Below are 16,601 nucleotides of genomic sequence, written 5' to 3' on the forward strand. Positions count from 1 at the left end.
TTATCAAAGTACTGCCATGGAAGTGGAGGTAGTTAAGGTGACACACCACACCTCTCAACCTTCTAAAAACTGGCCTTGCTGTAAATCTTGTTTTACCAGAAAGCTCCTGGCAAGTGGGCTTATTTGGCTCTAGATTATTTTGTCACACAAATTTTTTTTCATCAAAACAATGTATTTTTAGATATTACTCAATACTTATTTCCTTGATGGCACTTAAACAAGGAGGGATCAAATCAGACAGGCAATGAGGCAGAAACCACCAAGTCGCTATTTGGGTATTTTTTTTTTAATTTAGGCCTTGCTAGATAATAAATAATGGACTATACTACTTTAATAACAGATGTTTTCATGCATGTAACATGTACAATAGTGCTGGCTTATGTTTTTGTTAGGACATACTGAGAAGAGGTATTTGGCAATAATAATATGAACAATTGCAAAAATCATAGCACAAATTCTCTCTGCCGTTAACTGTTTCACATTTTCTTTATATAGCCTCAAACATTAATATCCTTTTAAAATCCTGCCTTTATTTTCAATAAGCCTAGGGGAAGAATACAAAGTACCAATAAATAGCATTCATCATATATTTATATATATATATATATATTAAGATTCATAATTTTGGCCCCATTTGTGCAAAGCCATGTCGATTTCTAGGAGGGAATAAAAACAGCAGAAGTCAACTCACTAAACAAATTCAGTGCAAATGCCGATCTAGTCCTGATGGTGCCTAGGGGCACATTACCACATGGAAGGTGTCCAGAACGATCTCCAGTGAAATTAAGGAGAACTGCACAAGACCATTTATTGGGCAAGCTCCCTCTCATTTTCATTGGGATCACTGTAAGAGAACGTCCTTGTGAGCTGTGCCCTTAAATGAAACATATGGCCAGATGTGTAAACAGGCAAATACTATGGTATTTAAGACACATGTCACCTAATAAACAGATGCTGGACATCCAGGTTTTTAGGCTGAACAGAGAGGCTTCCGTGTGAAGAAATCTACATTTCAACTGTAGTAGAATGGGTAAAAAAAGAACTAGCTGATATAATACAAATTAATCCAGTTTAAAAAAAAATATTCTAAGTTAACACTGAAAAAGTGTTTATTTACAGTTTCTCAGTGATACTAGTGTATACAGCCACACAGCTGAAGTACAGGGTTTCATTTTTAGATATAGGTAGCTGCCTGCCCAACTCCCAAGCACCCTTCCAGCATTGGATAGTAGAATAAAGTCTTCTTCCAACATCAATTTAATGAAGGGGATCGATCTGTGGTCCACAGGAGTTCTATGTATGGCCATTTGGTCTGCAAACAGCGCTTGACTGGAGTATCATCCGTCTGCAACATCGGGTCTTCGAAGCCCATAATCACCGCTGTGCCCTCAACATACATGACCTGCAAACATAAAATGATCTCACTTAGAGAGATTTGGAAAAAAAAAATACAAAGAACAATGCAAAGTCTGCTCGGAAATAGGTTTAGTGTTTAGCTTAGGTGCAAAATGACACATTATTTACGACCAGATCTCCTCATGTTTTCAAACTATTAAAAACCAGCTGTGAAAGGCCCAGGTTTGCATTGAGGTCATGACGCTGCGGTGTCCCAGAGAAACTACCTGATCCCCCCCAGCTGCTGCTAACTGTGATAAGGAAGGAAAAATATAACATTGTATTTGTACACATACACCCTCCCCCCCCCCCGCCCCCCAGTCTGGGAATGTAGGGGGATTTCCACCAGGGAAAACAGCCCACAGGAATTTTACCGCTAATGCTTCTCACACGGCTATATTTCAATTTTAAATAAAGCACTGGGTCAGTCATGCATCTCCCACATAACACAGCCCTCAGACTAGCAACCCAGCCTAATGCACAAGGTTGCTGTGAAGATGAAGGAAAGGAAGATTTTTCTGCTTATCGCAGGAGCTTCCCCCCTCCCCCCTGTCTTTAGGAAGCTAGCCCCCTGCTGTCTCCATGGCTGTCAGTGAATCCACATGTGGGGCATATTTTCCATTATGGATTGGTTAATGCAATATCAAAACCTGATGATGCAATGTTTTCAATAGAGGAATCCCTACAACAGTGCCCATAAAACATTCTCCTGCAACCTGTTTCCTTATGCTGGAATATTGTTTCTCAATCTCTGTGGCAACAGGCTGTTGCGAGTTTTTGGAGCTGTGTGGCTACGGTCCAGTCTGGAGCAAACACTACCAGATCATGGCCACACCACCCAGAAAAGCTGTAACAGCTTGTTGATTCTTGCTGTGAAAACCTTCGATCTGTGGCAACATATTTGTAGACACCTAAATGACTCTGTGCTGACATTTTGGAATACTGTTATGTTAAGGTTTTCATAAAAGTCTGAACATGTCTGCTTTTTCTTGATAAGGCTAAATCTGTGACAGAAGTAGATATATTTATCTTCAGTGACAATTGTGTTTCCTTTCTAATGGGTTTCAGTTGTTCTTATGTAACAATTATTTATCAAATTGGGAGCTGGCAACTTGGAAGTAGCTTGTTTCATTTGGGTACCTGATATTACAATCAACTGAAATTCTAACTAAAGTGCTTGGTGTGGCTCTGTTCATTTTGCCTCAAGTGGCCATACCTTTTCATTATAATTTGATTGCTTTAGTCCATTGTAGTGGTATACGGGGAATGATTCTTGAACCTTCGAGTCCTAAATACAAACACAAAATGGTCAATTTCAAAACACAGGTTAGTATCATGGAAAAGATTTTTTTTCCCCGGCCTTTGTTCAGCATTTATACTTTATTGCGAAGTATGGGAAAAAATAATTTCAAATGAGGGAATAAACAGTATGCGGTGTCATGAGTGGAATGACGCCCATGCTTCACTGCCTTGGTACAAGATCTAGGGAATCTAATCCAACATTGTCCAGACCTGGACAAAAATGTGGATATGGCCATGGGCCATATGGATCCCACTGTTCAGGACCCCAATAAAACCTCGCGACAGAGCCCCAGTGTTTAGAAGAACACTCCCTGCGTTTGCCTCCAATGCCCTCGCAATAGGCATCCTTTATCACCCACAGGTTTATGTCTCACTGATGGCCTTGATCGTTTCTTGGTCATCTTTTTCCCAGATGGGAGTGTTGAAGCAATCCCCAATAGATGGTTAGAAATTCCCGATGTTGTCCCCTTGGAAACTGAAATGACCACTGGAGACTCAGACCTTAGCCGAATTGCATGTGTGTATTTGCATGAACAGCTGCAGAATCTGCAATGACCATGGAAATCAAGTCTAGCTTATAAACATCTTGAGTACTTCCACTGACTTCTGGAGCGAAGAATCTTTCATGGAAGCTGCCTTTAGACCTCACTGTATGAGCCTTATGGGTCAGCAAAGAACAGGCCCAGCAAGTCAGGAATATATGGCTCTCTACAAGGCAAAGAAGGCATTCGGTGTGGCAGTCATTCTTGGCCATCTTTGCCCTGTATTTAGAGCATTTTTCTAAAGTGCTCCTTTAGGCTCTATGGCTCAGAAGAAGATGGTAGCTTCTCATTTTTCTTCAGCTTGCCTAACTGTGTCCTTTTCAAGGGATGGGAGAAAGGAGAACTGAGAGGGGTGCTTCCTCCTTTTCCTCGTGACCAATTAGTCTTGCATTTTTAGTGGGAAAGAGCACTCTGGAGAGTTTTAGAGATTTCGTTAACAGAAGCTGACTAATCTCCCTTGCATCAGGTCTGCGCATGCGCAGTTCCATGTCGGTCTGCACAGAGGCCCACAAAGAAGAACGAGAATTTCTGTATGGCATCTCTAGTCCTGAAAACTAATTGAGTAATTCCACTGGCATGTGCCCCTGGTACTACAGAACATTTTTCCCTTGGGATGAAGGGGATGAAGGGATGGGGGCTGCAGTTAGTAACTGTGGACTGGTGGTATTCCTATGATGCAGTGAGTGGCTCCTGGGTGACCATACAAACATCTTCTCATGCTTATAAATGACTACAAATATACTTTTATTTGTAGTAGCTTGAATAAATAAGAGGGGCCAGAGAGGGAAAAATGAGGGCATAACATGAATGTCTGGTGTTCAAAAGTGTAACACAACATTGACCTATATGTTTACAAAATGCCCCACTGTATGCAACACAAATATATATTGTTACATTACCTGTTCAGGGAAAAATTCTTGAAGAAATGGACCTAGTAATATAATTCCTAGTCCCTCTGGATCTAATTTTGTCTTCATGAGATTGACACTACGATAAGAAAAAAAACACAAAACATCAGTATGGTGCATTCGTACTCTTGCATGACTAAGTACTGTGGCTCTGAAACACTTTTTACTGCCAAAAACAATGAGGCTGTTGTATTTAAAATCTTAATGGCAACTGCAAAGGAATCACATCTTGCTGCCAAAACCTAGTTATTTTTAAACCAAAAGTAATCTTATTTGAAATTAAAGTGGTAGCAATAATTGAGACACTATGCCTTATTAGGCAAAGCCTTCAGAAAAACTACACTGTCTAATTCCTAGGCTTGTACTCTAGAAAACTTAATGGATTCTGCAGACAGTCCTGAGCACTGATACATTCATCATTTTTCAAACTATACTGCGCCCTTGTTTTACTTATTTTATAAGCAACAAATGAACAGAATTAACCATGGATCAAGCAGGTATACGGTACAATCCTATGAAGAATTACTCTAGCCTAAGACCATTGATTTCAACAGGCTTACAACAGAGCAATTCTGCACAGGATTGCACTGAAAGACATAACAAATTTACCTAAATTATGCATTTACATTAAAGCTTCTTAAAGGCATGGTGCATTTTTACACAATGTATTTTTACATTATGTATGCAAGCCACATTGATATTTGAAACGGCATATTAATGAAATAAATACTATTACTAGTTTAATCTGGTTATCAATATGAAGCTCTATTCAACCAAACAGTGACACAACACATGCAAATTTTCATGTTTCCCTTCCCTTCTCTCAACGGACTTCTAGAAAAATGAAGAAGTAAATCCTACCCACTGGGCAAAGTTCATTCATTTATTTATTACATATTTATGCTCTTTCTTTAATTTTGGCTCAAGTCTGAAGCTCTCCTTCAGTCTAAGGAGTTTCCCTCAAACTGAAGGGGCTCTTCCTTTGTGGGAAGGCTAGAGGATGGTTGGTCCTACCTAATGCCTGGAGACTTGTCAAAGAAGATTGTGAGGCAAATCCATAGGCACTGTGCTAGTGGTTGAATACAGCCCATGAGGTTTGAGATTGAAGTACTGAAGTCTTATTACAAAGTGTTTGCAGATATATTAATGGAACCACTCCTGGCAATGATGAACAGGATTTCACAAAAAGAGAAGTTCACAAAAAGAAGTAGTCACAAGAAGAGAAGGAGAGGCGCTAATATAACTGATCCCAAAAGAAGACCAAGACTTAACAGAAAAGAACTACAGACCAATTTCGCTTCTGAACAATGACTACAAGTTGTTTGCAGCGATTTTGGCAAGAAGATTAAAAGGTGTCTTAAGAACTCTTAGACATGAGGATCAGAGTGGCTTCTTGCCAAAAAGACAACTGATAGACTATGTCAGCACAATTTTAGATATGGTGGAGTATTATGAGAAATATAGTGACAAACAAGCAGCCTTGATGTTTTTGGACACAGAAAAGGCATTTGACAATGTTTCTAGGCCGTTTATATTTATACTAAATGCATTAGAAAAAATGGGCTTTGGAAATAACTTTTTGAAAGGTATAGAGGCAATCTATACTAAACTATGCTAAAATAATTGTAAATGGTAAACAGTCTGAAAAAATGTGAGATACAAAAGGGAACTAGATAAGGATGCCCTCTCTCACCTCTGCTTTTCATACTGACTTTAGAGATACTCCACAGAAATATGTTATGACAAAATAAGGGGCACGAAATTAGGTAAACAGTCGTACAAATGGAGAGCTTTTGCAGATGATGTGGTGATTATAATAGAAGAGCCAATTCAAAATGTGGAAACATTGTTAAGTAAGTCTGGAGATCTGGTGGGGTTTAAACTGAACAAAACTAAAACCAAAATATTAACTAAAATATGGATGAAAAATCACAAATTAAATTAACTCAGGTTTTTGGTTTTATGGTAGTGTAAAAAATATTTGGGAGTGTGGTTGACCAACAAGAATTGTATGTTACCTCAAAACAACTATTATAAAGCGTGGAACGATGTAGAGAAGGATTTGTTGAGATAGAATAGAATTAACTTATATTTTCTGGGGAGAATATCAGTAATAAAAATGAACATACTGCCAAGAATGTTATTTTTGTTCCAAGCCACACCATTAATTAACTTTGCATTATTTTTTAAACAACCACAAAAAAGATATAAGTAAGTTTATTTGGCAAGGCAAGAAACTAAGAATGAAATATAAAAATATTCAGGATGCAAAGGAAAGTGTGGGTTCTTGTTGCCAAATTTAAAACTGTACTTTGAGGCTACCGCATTGGTATGGATAAGGGAATGAGTACTGCTAAAAAATAGTACACTCTTGGACTTGGAGAATTTTGATAGGAGATTTGGATGGCATGAATATTTATGGAATAAGGGGAAGATGAATAAAGATTTTTCTAATCACTTTACACTCTACGCTCTTCACACTCAGACTTTACACTTTACACTCAGACTTTGAGTGTAACTTATATACAAATGATGGAAAATTTAAAATTGATGTAAAAGATGTTACCAAAATGGGATACAAAATATGAGATGGTTAAGTCTGTAATGATTAAATGGGGCAGAAATGTTAGCAGAAACATACAGACGGAACAGTGGGAGAAACTGTGGAAGAAAGATTTAAAGTTCACAGCATATTATAATTTGAAGGAAAATTATTATAAAATGATGTATAGATGGTATTTGACATCAAAAAACTGGCAAAGATGTACAAAGATATGTCTAACAGATGTTGGAAATGCCAACAAGACAAATCTTTCTGTTACATGTGGTGGATATGTAAATACATTAAATCATAAGTGTCAAACTTGCGGCCCTCCAGATGTTATGGACTACAGTTCCCATCATCCCCTGCCAGCATGATGATGATGGGAACTGTAGTTCATAACATCTGGAGGGCCGCGAGTTTGACACCTGTGCATTAAATGGTTTTGGGACATGACATTAAAAGAAATGCAAAAGATTATGAAGGCAACAACTGTGAAAAAACCTGAGGCTTTTCGTTTGGGACTTATGGGAAAGAATATTCCAAATCAATACAGATAGCTGTTTATGCATATGACTACTGCAGCAAGGACTCTAGAGGGAGAGATAATTATACAATGCGAAAAGGTATATACCCATGGTGGCGAACCTTTGACACTCCAGATGTTTTGGACTACAATTCCCATTAGCCCCCGCCAGCATGGTCAATTGGTCATGATGGCAGGGGCTGATGGGAATTGTAGTCCATAACATCTGGAGTGCAAAAGGTTTGCCACCACTGGTATATACTATACCAAAAAAAGGAAATATTCAATGTTTCCCTTAACTGAGAGCCAGTGCAGTATACAGATTAAGAGTGTCTGACTAGTATCTGGGAAACCCAAGTTTGAATCCCCAATTATGCCACTGAAACTCGCGGAATGACCCTGGACCAGTTACACACACTTAGCCTAACCAACTTCATTGGGCTCTTATGAAAGGAAAATGAAGGAGAGGAAAACAATGTAAGCCACTTTGGATCTCCATTGGGGAGACAGGAAGAATACAAATGAATTAAATATATAGTAAACACACATTCTTCATAACAACAGTGTTCCAGAATTTGAAACTCAAATGCAAGAATATTTCTGTTTTACCCTTGAAACATATTGCACATGTACTTGCCACAAAAAACCCTTGTCCTACAAAATGATACCCAAGTTAAGATCTGAATATTAAAGACAACTTATGCTTACTATTCAGTATCTGACACAAGGTCTAAAGCCTTCATTACATCTTCTAAAAGCGTATCTGGTATAAAGCCATTATCTGAAAAACAAAATAGTTTAATTAACGCATACATTAATTTTACCTCTAAATACTTAGCACAGGGAAACAAATATTTCTCTACCAACATGATAGAATGACCTATGAAATTACCTTCAGTTAAATTGAAAATTGCTTCTTGAAATCTGAAAACTGTGCATAATTTTAAAGCAGAATCTATTTATTTATAAAGCCTAAACAAAGCATCAGCTAAAGCACATGCTTTGTTTCAGATACTTAGCAGCCTTAACTTTACAATTTAGTCCTTTCCTTTAAGAGAAGGTGGGATTTCCTCCCAATTCAACATCCTTAGACTCATGCTGAATATCTTACCTTCAGGGTCATATGTCTGAAAGACTCTCCTGGCTTGTTCCGAAGGGGCTTCGTGAGCAACAAGAGCCAAATCCTTCAGAGAAAAATCCATATGATTAACCAGTTCCACAGTAAAAACATCTGAAGGTCTTAAGCCCTCTAATAATGAAGACTGGTAGGTTTCTTGTAGAAGATTCCGGGGGGAAAAGCACTATTTTTTTACAGCAGTCACAGAGGAATTATCAAGAGAAACTTGTCTACCAGGGGGATCTTGTATTCCATCATCACTGGCTTTTACTGTAATCCCTGGTCTAAGAGGAAAGTACCAGTAGTAAGCGTCACAGAAGACAGGATTCTGTTAATCTGGGCCCAGGAGAGCTGGTTGAAATGGTCCAAGATAGGACCTGAAGATGACCAAATGGTCTCCAGTTGACTCACTGTATTGATATTGGTGGATAACTCCTACTGCCATACCTGTTATGTCCCCTGATCACTAGGATCCCTGACCCAGCACTGACCTCCCATCTAGAAACAAAACCAGCATTTGTTCTCCCCTAAATCAATCTCCTCCATACAAAAAACCCTAGTCTGTCCTTCCCTAAATCAATCCCCTAAATCCACATAGAATTAAAATGACACAGCAGATACTCTTTCCAAGATTGTGTACTTATAGTGTGGCAATGGCAATTCCTTTGTTTCATCTCCACCAGCCCCATCACTAGCACTGCCTGCCCTATTTTCAGGTCGGGAGAACTCTTCTCTTATTCTGCAATATTAACTATCCCACAATCTGTCTCTACTCCAGAATCTGGACAGAAAGGGTTAGTTTTGAGTTCATCCATTTTTACAAGTTGTAAAAATTATTCATTTTGGCCAGCAACACTTATTAAAAAGGTGACAGACTACTTACAAATACTTCATCTTCCAGACTTCCATGATTTCTGCCAAACACAAGCCTCCAGGCCTTGCAAACTGTTATCTAAAACATCCCCAAAACCTTATCTTCCATAGAAGGAAACCCAATTAGTAGCTTACCAGTCATTATTTTAAAGTACATTGGGTCCCAAAGGCAACAAGATCATGTTTCACCCTTTAGACCTTGTATTACTCCTACGAAAAACTATTTTCCTGAATAGTAAATGCTGTTCTCTTATTAATGCAAGTTTATTTTAAGATCTCATGTTTATCCTTGCTGGCATGCATACACAGGTAAAATAGTCTGAGGCAGACTTCTTGGATGTTTTCACTCGCAAAAAATGAAAACCCCAGACAGAAAAACTCCCATTCTGATAAACTTCATAAGGGCTTTAATACAGTCAGTAATCTTCTGTTACTTTAGAAGCGAAACAAGAATGGGAACAGTTGTCTTTACCACACAAGTCCAAATGAGCATGGATTTCTTCTCCACAAAAGACTAATAATACAAATACTTTCTCCAAGGAAAGAACCACCTGGGAAACATTACCCATTCCTAAGAATTAAACACTGCACAGATCTTTAAAAACACCCCTCTAAATTCCTATGTTGAAGGCTAGAACAAGAAACTAAAATTTTAATTTATATGTGTTTATTATATAGTAACTACTTTGGAAAACATAATTCCAGAAACCTGTTTTAAAAGCCCACTAAACAGAAATCTGTTCAGGAGAGTGAGAATCTGAAGAATTAATAAATCAGTTCCATAAACTCAAGAAGGACTTCAGGTTTCTTTCAAAAAGTACCCCCCCCCCCTTACTGGACTGGGGCAAGAAGCAGACCCAGGTTTCATAACTCCCAATCGTCATTTTGGAATCCTAAGAAGTTGTAAGGACTTAGATCTCACTGCAAGTCAGGCCATTAAACAAAACACTGTCTGCATTTTGGGACGTTTTGATCTGTATGAGTAACCGCTGATACAGCAGAAGGTATTTGAACACATGAAGTTGCCTTATATGGAGTTCACAGGTTCACTAGTTTAGTACTGCCTAACCCAGGGGTCGGCAACCTTTAACATCCAAAGAGCCATGGGGGCGTGGACCCACCTCACCAAGTCCCACCCCCACCCTCCCCAAGCCCCGCCTTCAGCGTGCAAGCCAGCCATGCAAGCTGACAGACAGAGTAAGTTGCAGAGGCGGCTGCACTTATGGAGAACGCCCCCAGCCAGACAGGTTACTGCAGGCACCAGACCATGGAAGGAGGGGAAAGGACGCCGAAGGAAGGAAGGAAGGAAGGAAGGAAGGAAGGAAGGAAGGAAGGAAGGAAGGAAGGAAGGAAGGAAGGAAGGAAGGAAGGAAGGAAGGAAGGAAGGAAGGAAGGAAGGAAGGAAGGAAGGAAGGAAGGAAGGAAGGAAGGAGGCACTCTTGCCACGTCCCAAGTGCAATTTGCTGTTGTTGGTGTCGCCGCTGCTGTCTACCCTGCCGAAGTGGGCGGGATAGACAGCGCCGCCGCCGCCAACGACAGGAAGTTGCACTTGGGACGCGGTGAACGCGCCTCCTTCCCCCCTCCCTCCCTTTCCCCCTCCTTCCCAGGCGCCAGATGAGGGAGCTGTGAGAACAGGACGAAAGAGCCGCATGTGGCTCCGGAGCAACGGGTTGCCGACCCCTGGCCTAACCCAACTGGCAGTCTCCAAACCTGCTCAGTTTTGATGCCAGAGATCCTTCTTTAAAATGGAAGTTGCAAGGATGGGACCGGACACCCTTGGCACACAAAGTCCACACTCCGCAGTCCCTTAAGCAGAGGTGAGTGATAGGCAGAACAAATATGGCAGCAATACATTAGCAGCCTGAGCAACGTTCAGAGGAAAGATATATAGCACGATTTAAATCCTTTTTAAATCCTGCTGAGCCCATGTTACAGTTCCACTGTCACAGGACTAAAAAAAATGGTATTAGTGCAGTATTAATTTTAGTTTCTCCTTGATGGTACTTCAGTACTTAGCTACTACAATACTAAGATTGATCAAAGTTGCTGTATTACATGCCCTCCAAACAAACTTGGCCACAGACCAGCCTTCAGTCTACAAGTAATCTACATTTTAAGCAGTACTCACTAATCTAGAATTATATGCCAAACATTTTTATATTGTTTCAAGAAGATGGGAATGGATTTTTCTTAATCACCAACAGAAATGCGACCAAAATTGTAAAGCCTATCTTTTTACAAAAGTGGGGGCATCGCTTGCACTGGCTCCCAGTTGAGTTCCGGATTGTCTTCAAGGTGTTGGTGTTAACCTTTAAGGCCCTACGCGGTCTGGGACCTTCGTACCTAAGAGACCGTCTGGCCCCATATGTCCCACGTCGGTCTCTGTGTTCGGCAGAGGCCAATCTGCTTGTGATCCCCGCTCCCTCTATGATGCGGCTGGCCTCCACTAGGGCCAGGGCATTTACGGCCCTGGCCCCTGCCTGGTGGAATGCTCTCCCACCAACTGTCCGGGCCCTGCGGGACCTTAATGAATTCCGCAGGGCCTGTAAGACTGAGTTATTCCGCCGGGCTTTTGGAGAGTCCAGCCGCTGATAGGGTGCCCAGAAACAGCTACAACCCGCTGTTCCCTTTGTGGGAGTTTTAATAGCGGGACGCCATCTTTATTTTAATTGATACAGAAATTGGATGCTGCTTTTAAATTGTTTTAATATTTATTGTCTTATCATTGTTGTAAACCGCCCTGAGCCCTTCGGGGGAGGGCGGTATAAAAGTAGAATAATAAATAAATTTTAAAAAATTAAATCTATGGGGTGGGGGAGTGATTTCCCCCCAGTACTGCTCTCTCACCACCTTTCCAGAGCTACTCAAGGTGGGTGCAGCGAATCACCCCTCTCTTTGGCTCGCCTGGAGTCATGCTGGATGAGCGCAGCAACACCCCTCCACCCCGCCGCTTTCTTGCCAGCTTGCCAAGGGGGAGGACAACAAAACTCACAGGAGAAGGGAAATCTCATCTCTTCTCCCCACTTATTTTACAGCCAGGTGGGCAGATGGGAGGGCCCAGCAGTGGTTCCTGGGCTCAGCTGTCATGGACTGGCTCCTGCTGTGAACAGGCTGTAAGGGGGTACGTCTACTGTGTGCGTGCACAGACAATGCTTTATTTAGTTTTGGAGCGGATTTAAAGCTCCCATTTATTGTTAAAACTTTTTGGATTTTTCTGTAGCCCCAGGGGATCTCACAAGTCTGCAGAAAAACCTGTTCGGGGGGGGGGGAGTGTGCCCCCATCTGCAGAATTAAGTATCCACAGGCAGGGACACACATGGCAATTAGATATACAGATTAAATTATCAGTTATGGTTTCCCCATACTTTCTGGATATATTTTTTATTTTTATCCCTTTTGTTTTCTTGCCTACATAAAATGCAAAACATTTTACTATTGTTCCATGTGGAGCTAACTGCTAAAATCTTGAAGGAAAACAGATGGACAGGCTTTTTTGCCCAAAAGGAAATCATTTGATTGATCACCTAGGGGTATATACAATTACATTTTCATGGTCTACGTTCAGCCATGAACACTGACCTTTCAGACTGCCATATTTAGAACTTACTCACTGACAAGGTTAGTTAGCAAAAGCCTGGGTGTGCTGAAATCAGTTAAGCAGAAGTGGTTGTGCTTTGCTGACCCACTTCTCCTACAGGAAATACCAACAAATATCTTATTGAAATAGCGCATGTTGTAGCTTAAAGACAAACTCTGAAAAACGGATTGACATGCTTCAGTTGACTAACTAGAATACATCTGGATGCGCCCACCACAGCTGTTTAGACTTGTCATAAGATCTGAAACTACCATATTTGGCTTGAACAAATACCCAGGTTGAAAAATTAGACAAAAACAAATGTTCTATGATGGTGCTAGAAGTTTATTTTATCTATTTCCTTCATTTACAGTCTCCCTTTCTCACCAAGACGAAGTAGAATATAGTGAAAAGTAGGGTGAAATGGGTCAATTTCCTTCTTGCTTTTACTACTACTTTCCAAGCTTGTACTTTTTCAAGTACCCCTGCGGCTCAATTATTTTCTCTAGTCCAGGGGTCTGCAACCTGCAACTCTCCAGATGTTCATGGACTACAATTCCCATCAGCCCCTGCAAGCATGGCCAATTGGCTGTGGCAAGAGCCACAGGCTGCAGACCCCTGCTCTAGTCATTCATGCTCCACAGACACGTCAGTCTTCTGAGATGAACAGGCAGTTGGGTGGGATGGGGAATCGAAAGCAGCTGAGCTGAATCGTGATCAAGTAAGACTGAAGATATGTTTGGCACCTGGAGGCACAATCTCCCACTGCCTTCCCAAATTAGTACAACTGAAGTGGCATCTGTCCTTCGTCCCCCACCTCTTAACATGTTTATTAGAAGCTCTGGATCAGCTGCACAACAAACAATTGCTCCCACAGTTGAGAAATGATAGGCTGCAATACTTGACGTGTGAGCTTTGTGCAAATATCCATGTATGGTCATGATTCTGTCCAAACAAAACGAGAAGGGATATTTGGGACTTGATTCCTAGCCACAGAGCAGCAATTTAGGAGATTTCGAGAGATGAGCTTTGTCATGTTCTCAATCAAGTTGAGTGAGTTGCTGAAAACATTCTTTCAGAAATCCAATGCATTTAGATCAACATGTTCTCTACCAGTTACAATAAAGTTTCACATAATCTTCAACATTGTTTTGTGCAAGTCTCCTAAAAAGATATCAGCTACAGATTTAAATGCTAGCTATTTAAATGCTAGCTATCTGGCTTAAAGTGATGAAATAAAAAGAAAGGAATCCTACCTTGGCAAAAAAGACCGTGAGATGAGTTTCACTGCCAAGTATCCAAATAGGGAATTTGGGGGACTTCAGATAGGAACCAACCTTATGGGGAGAAAAAAAAAAGAACTATTCACCAACTTTAGTGCAGAACATAACCCTGAGCCCCAAAATATTCTTTTTTCCTTCAAGTCATCTGTAAGATGTCTCCTGCCTGACTGTGTGAGGTTCAAGAGCTCCAGTCTCCAGCTTGCGCCCAATGTTTTGGGTGCAGCTGAAAGAATTCTCTCTTTCCCCCATTTGCTGAAGTTTTCCCAGGACATTTGCATGGAGTTCCTCCCCAAGACACTTTTTTGCATCCCCAGGTCATCTTATTTGTACTGTGCAGAATAGACCATTATTTCAAATATAGCAGGCACATTTATGCACTGCCTGTGTGGTAAGGATTCCCATGGACAGAGTGTGTCTCAAGGACTGAATAGAGGACCATGTAGACACTTCATATCCAATCCACTCCTCATGCTGGTTCAAGTTTTTGATACATCAAAAGTAACTTGAAGCAACAGAGAAGTACTGAGGCAAGAAACGGGATTGCTCAAGTAAAGAAAAGGGTGGTACATGCCACAGGCTGCACTTACCACAACTCTTCAAGGTTGCTGTCCAAATATCACATTTTCAAAGGAAGATGCAACCCAATTCTAACATCATCCATAACTTTCCATCATTAAAAAGCTTACCTTACAGTACCTTAGAGATTCCATAAGCGTCAAGAACCCAACAGTTGCTTGCTTATGAATTCCAAGCAGTTCTGCATAGAAACAAAACCTCTCAATTAGAATTGTCCAAATTTGACTCCTGCTCTGTTTACTTCATTCAAACCAGCCATGATACTTCAGTCTAGCAAGCATGCAACTTAAAGCAAGCAAAGGGGAAAAAAGTTGAACTTTTAAAAATACTGACACACAAAGCCAAGAACTAAAAATCATTTCCAACATGGCATAGTTCTTCCAAAATCCAATTTTACCTTTGCACTGAGCAAAGACTTAACATAAGCTATTGATGGTGATAAGATGTTGGCTTGCTGAGAATCACTTCTGAGAAAGATTGGACACAGGGCTAAAGTTAATTCTTTTGAACTCAAGAACACGTTGTGAAGTTATTAGAACAACCAGAGCTGCCAAAATGTTCTTATTTAACTCCATGCAAGCCCCTCTATAAAATGTCTGCAAGAAGAACAGTCATGCATTTTCCATTCTCATGTGCAAAGAACCAAATTTTTCCTTTCTGCGAGAGCATCGTATTTGAGGTTCCTCACAAATGGTCTACGCACAAAAGTGGTGAGTGAAAGCTGTCACGGATCACTGTGACAAAAGTATCATATTAACCTGTGGAACTACAAGAGAAGAACCTAAAATGCAACCCATAGGTGGATGATGCAGACTTGCCACCTGCAAAACCAAAATTTATGCAGGCAGAACTCTAAATTGCTGGTAAGAAAAGGTTGTGTAATTAATTCAGCCCATGGCAACAGCAAGGATAGGATGCCGCCTCTTGGTGGCATGTAACAACAACAACAACAACAACAACAAAAAGCCACTTAGCCTCTGATTCTAGGAAGAATATTCATGCCCCTCAGTTCTTTCTTCCTATTAGTTTGCAGTTACATTTCTCATTATTGACCAAAAAACTAGTGGCTCTTGCAGATATATCTTCCCTTTATTTTTTCATTCTGGCTTCTTAACTCTCTATTGAAATCTGCTATTCTTTTTCTAAGGTTAAACAGAATTAAAAACTCAGTCCATGATCACCTCCAATCTCCATTTCACTACTGGGCTGCTGATCTCATGTGCAAGGAATATGATTGACATGGGCAAGACATTCAGCAAGTCAGTCAGATAGCTATGACACCATGTTAACTGCGCTGAGCAAGTTGGATTCAAGTCGAAGGAGTACTCACCATCCCTAACAGGAATCCACCCCCCCACTCTTTCCTCCTAATTGCGGTTGAGGATTTTAAGCTAAGTTTTCCCATATATCAGGATCTGAAGCACGCTTTGAACTATGGTTTGAGATCCTGGTTTAAAAGGAACCTAATTAATGTTAACTGTAGTCAGTGCTGACAAACTGCTTAAGGGAAAGGGAAAATTTGCTTGAGGGAGTGCTCAAAAACCAATTTTTAAAACCCTTGTAAACTTACCCATGTGACTTTGCATGTCAAACCCAGAATGTTATACATACAAAGCAGTTCAGTATCCTTAATTAGCGAGGTACTACAATGGCACAGGATAGATATTTGGTGCACTTTGTACACCCATATGGCCCAGCTTTATACAAGACACTAGTGATGCGCACAGTTGCAGCAAAAGACTCTTTCCTTTGCCAGCCCCATGTTTAAATCAGGCTTCATCAGAGGCTTGCCTCTGCTTTGTTAATCAGAGAATCAGCTTTGCATCTTAACGTCTCAGTCTGTTTTGGGAAAAAATGCTATACTTTACAGTCAAGGGTATATAAGGAAGCCTCAATTATTACTTTTTAAAAGTGATGCTTTGGGAGGGAAAATATGCATCTGGGATCCCACGGCAGTAGG

General features: G+C 40.5%; 1 protein-coding gene across 1 annotated transcript in view; it reads right to left on the reverse strand.

The window, feature by feature from the left end:
• Positions 1 to 268: 268 nt before the first annotated feature.
• The window catches only part of MINDY3 (MINDY lysine 48 deubiquitinase 3), a 33,737-nt gene continuing 17,404 nt past the window's right edge, over positions 269 to 16,601 (reverse strand). Inside the window, exons 10-16 of the mRNA XM_048511177.1 lie at positions 14,752 to 14,822; positions 14,039 to 14,119; positions 8,327 to 8,399; positions 7,924 to 7,996; positions 4,139 to 4,226; positions 2,612 to 2,683; positions 269 to 1,402 (exon numbers count right to left, since the gene is read on the reverse strand). Of these exons, the coding sequence (XP_048367134.1) occupies positions 1,253 to 1,402; positions 2,612 to 2,683; positions 4,139 to 4,226; positions 7,924 to 7,996; positions 8,327 to 8,399; positions 14,039 to 14,119; positions 14,752 to 14,822 (608 nt within the window). The 3' untranslated portion in view covers positions 269 to 1,252. The remainder of the gene's footprint in view (positions 1,403 to 2,611; positions 2,684 to 4,138; positions 4,227 to 7,923; positions 7,997 to 8,326; positions 8,400 to 14,038; positions 14,120 to 14,751; positions 14,823 to 16,601) is intronic.

Source organism: Sphaerodactylus townsendi, linkage group LG11 (genome assembly GCF_021028975.2).
Source record: "Sphaerodactylus townsendi isolate TG3544 linkage group LG11, MPM_Stown_v2.3, whole genome shotgun sequence".
Classification (NCBI taxonomy): Eukaryota; Metazoa; Chordata; class Lepidosauria; order Squamata; family Sphaerodactylidae; genus Sphaerodactylus; species Sphaerodactylus townsendi.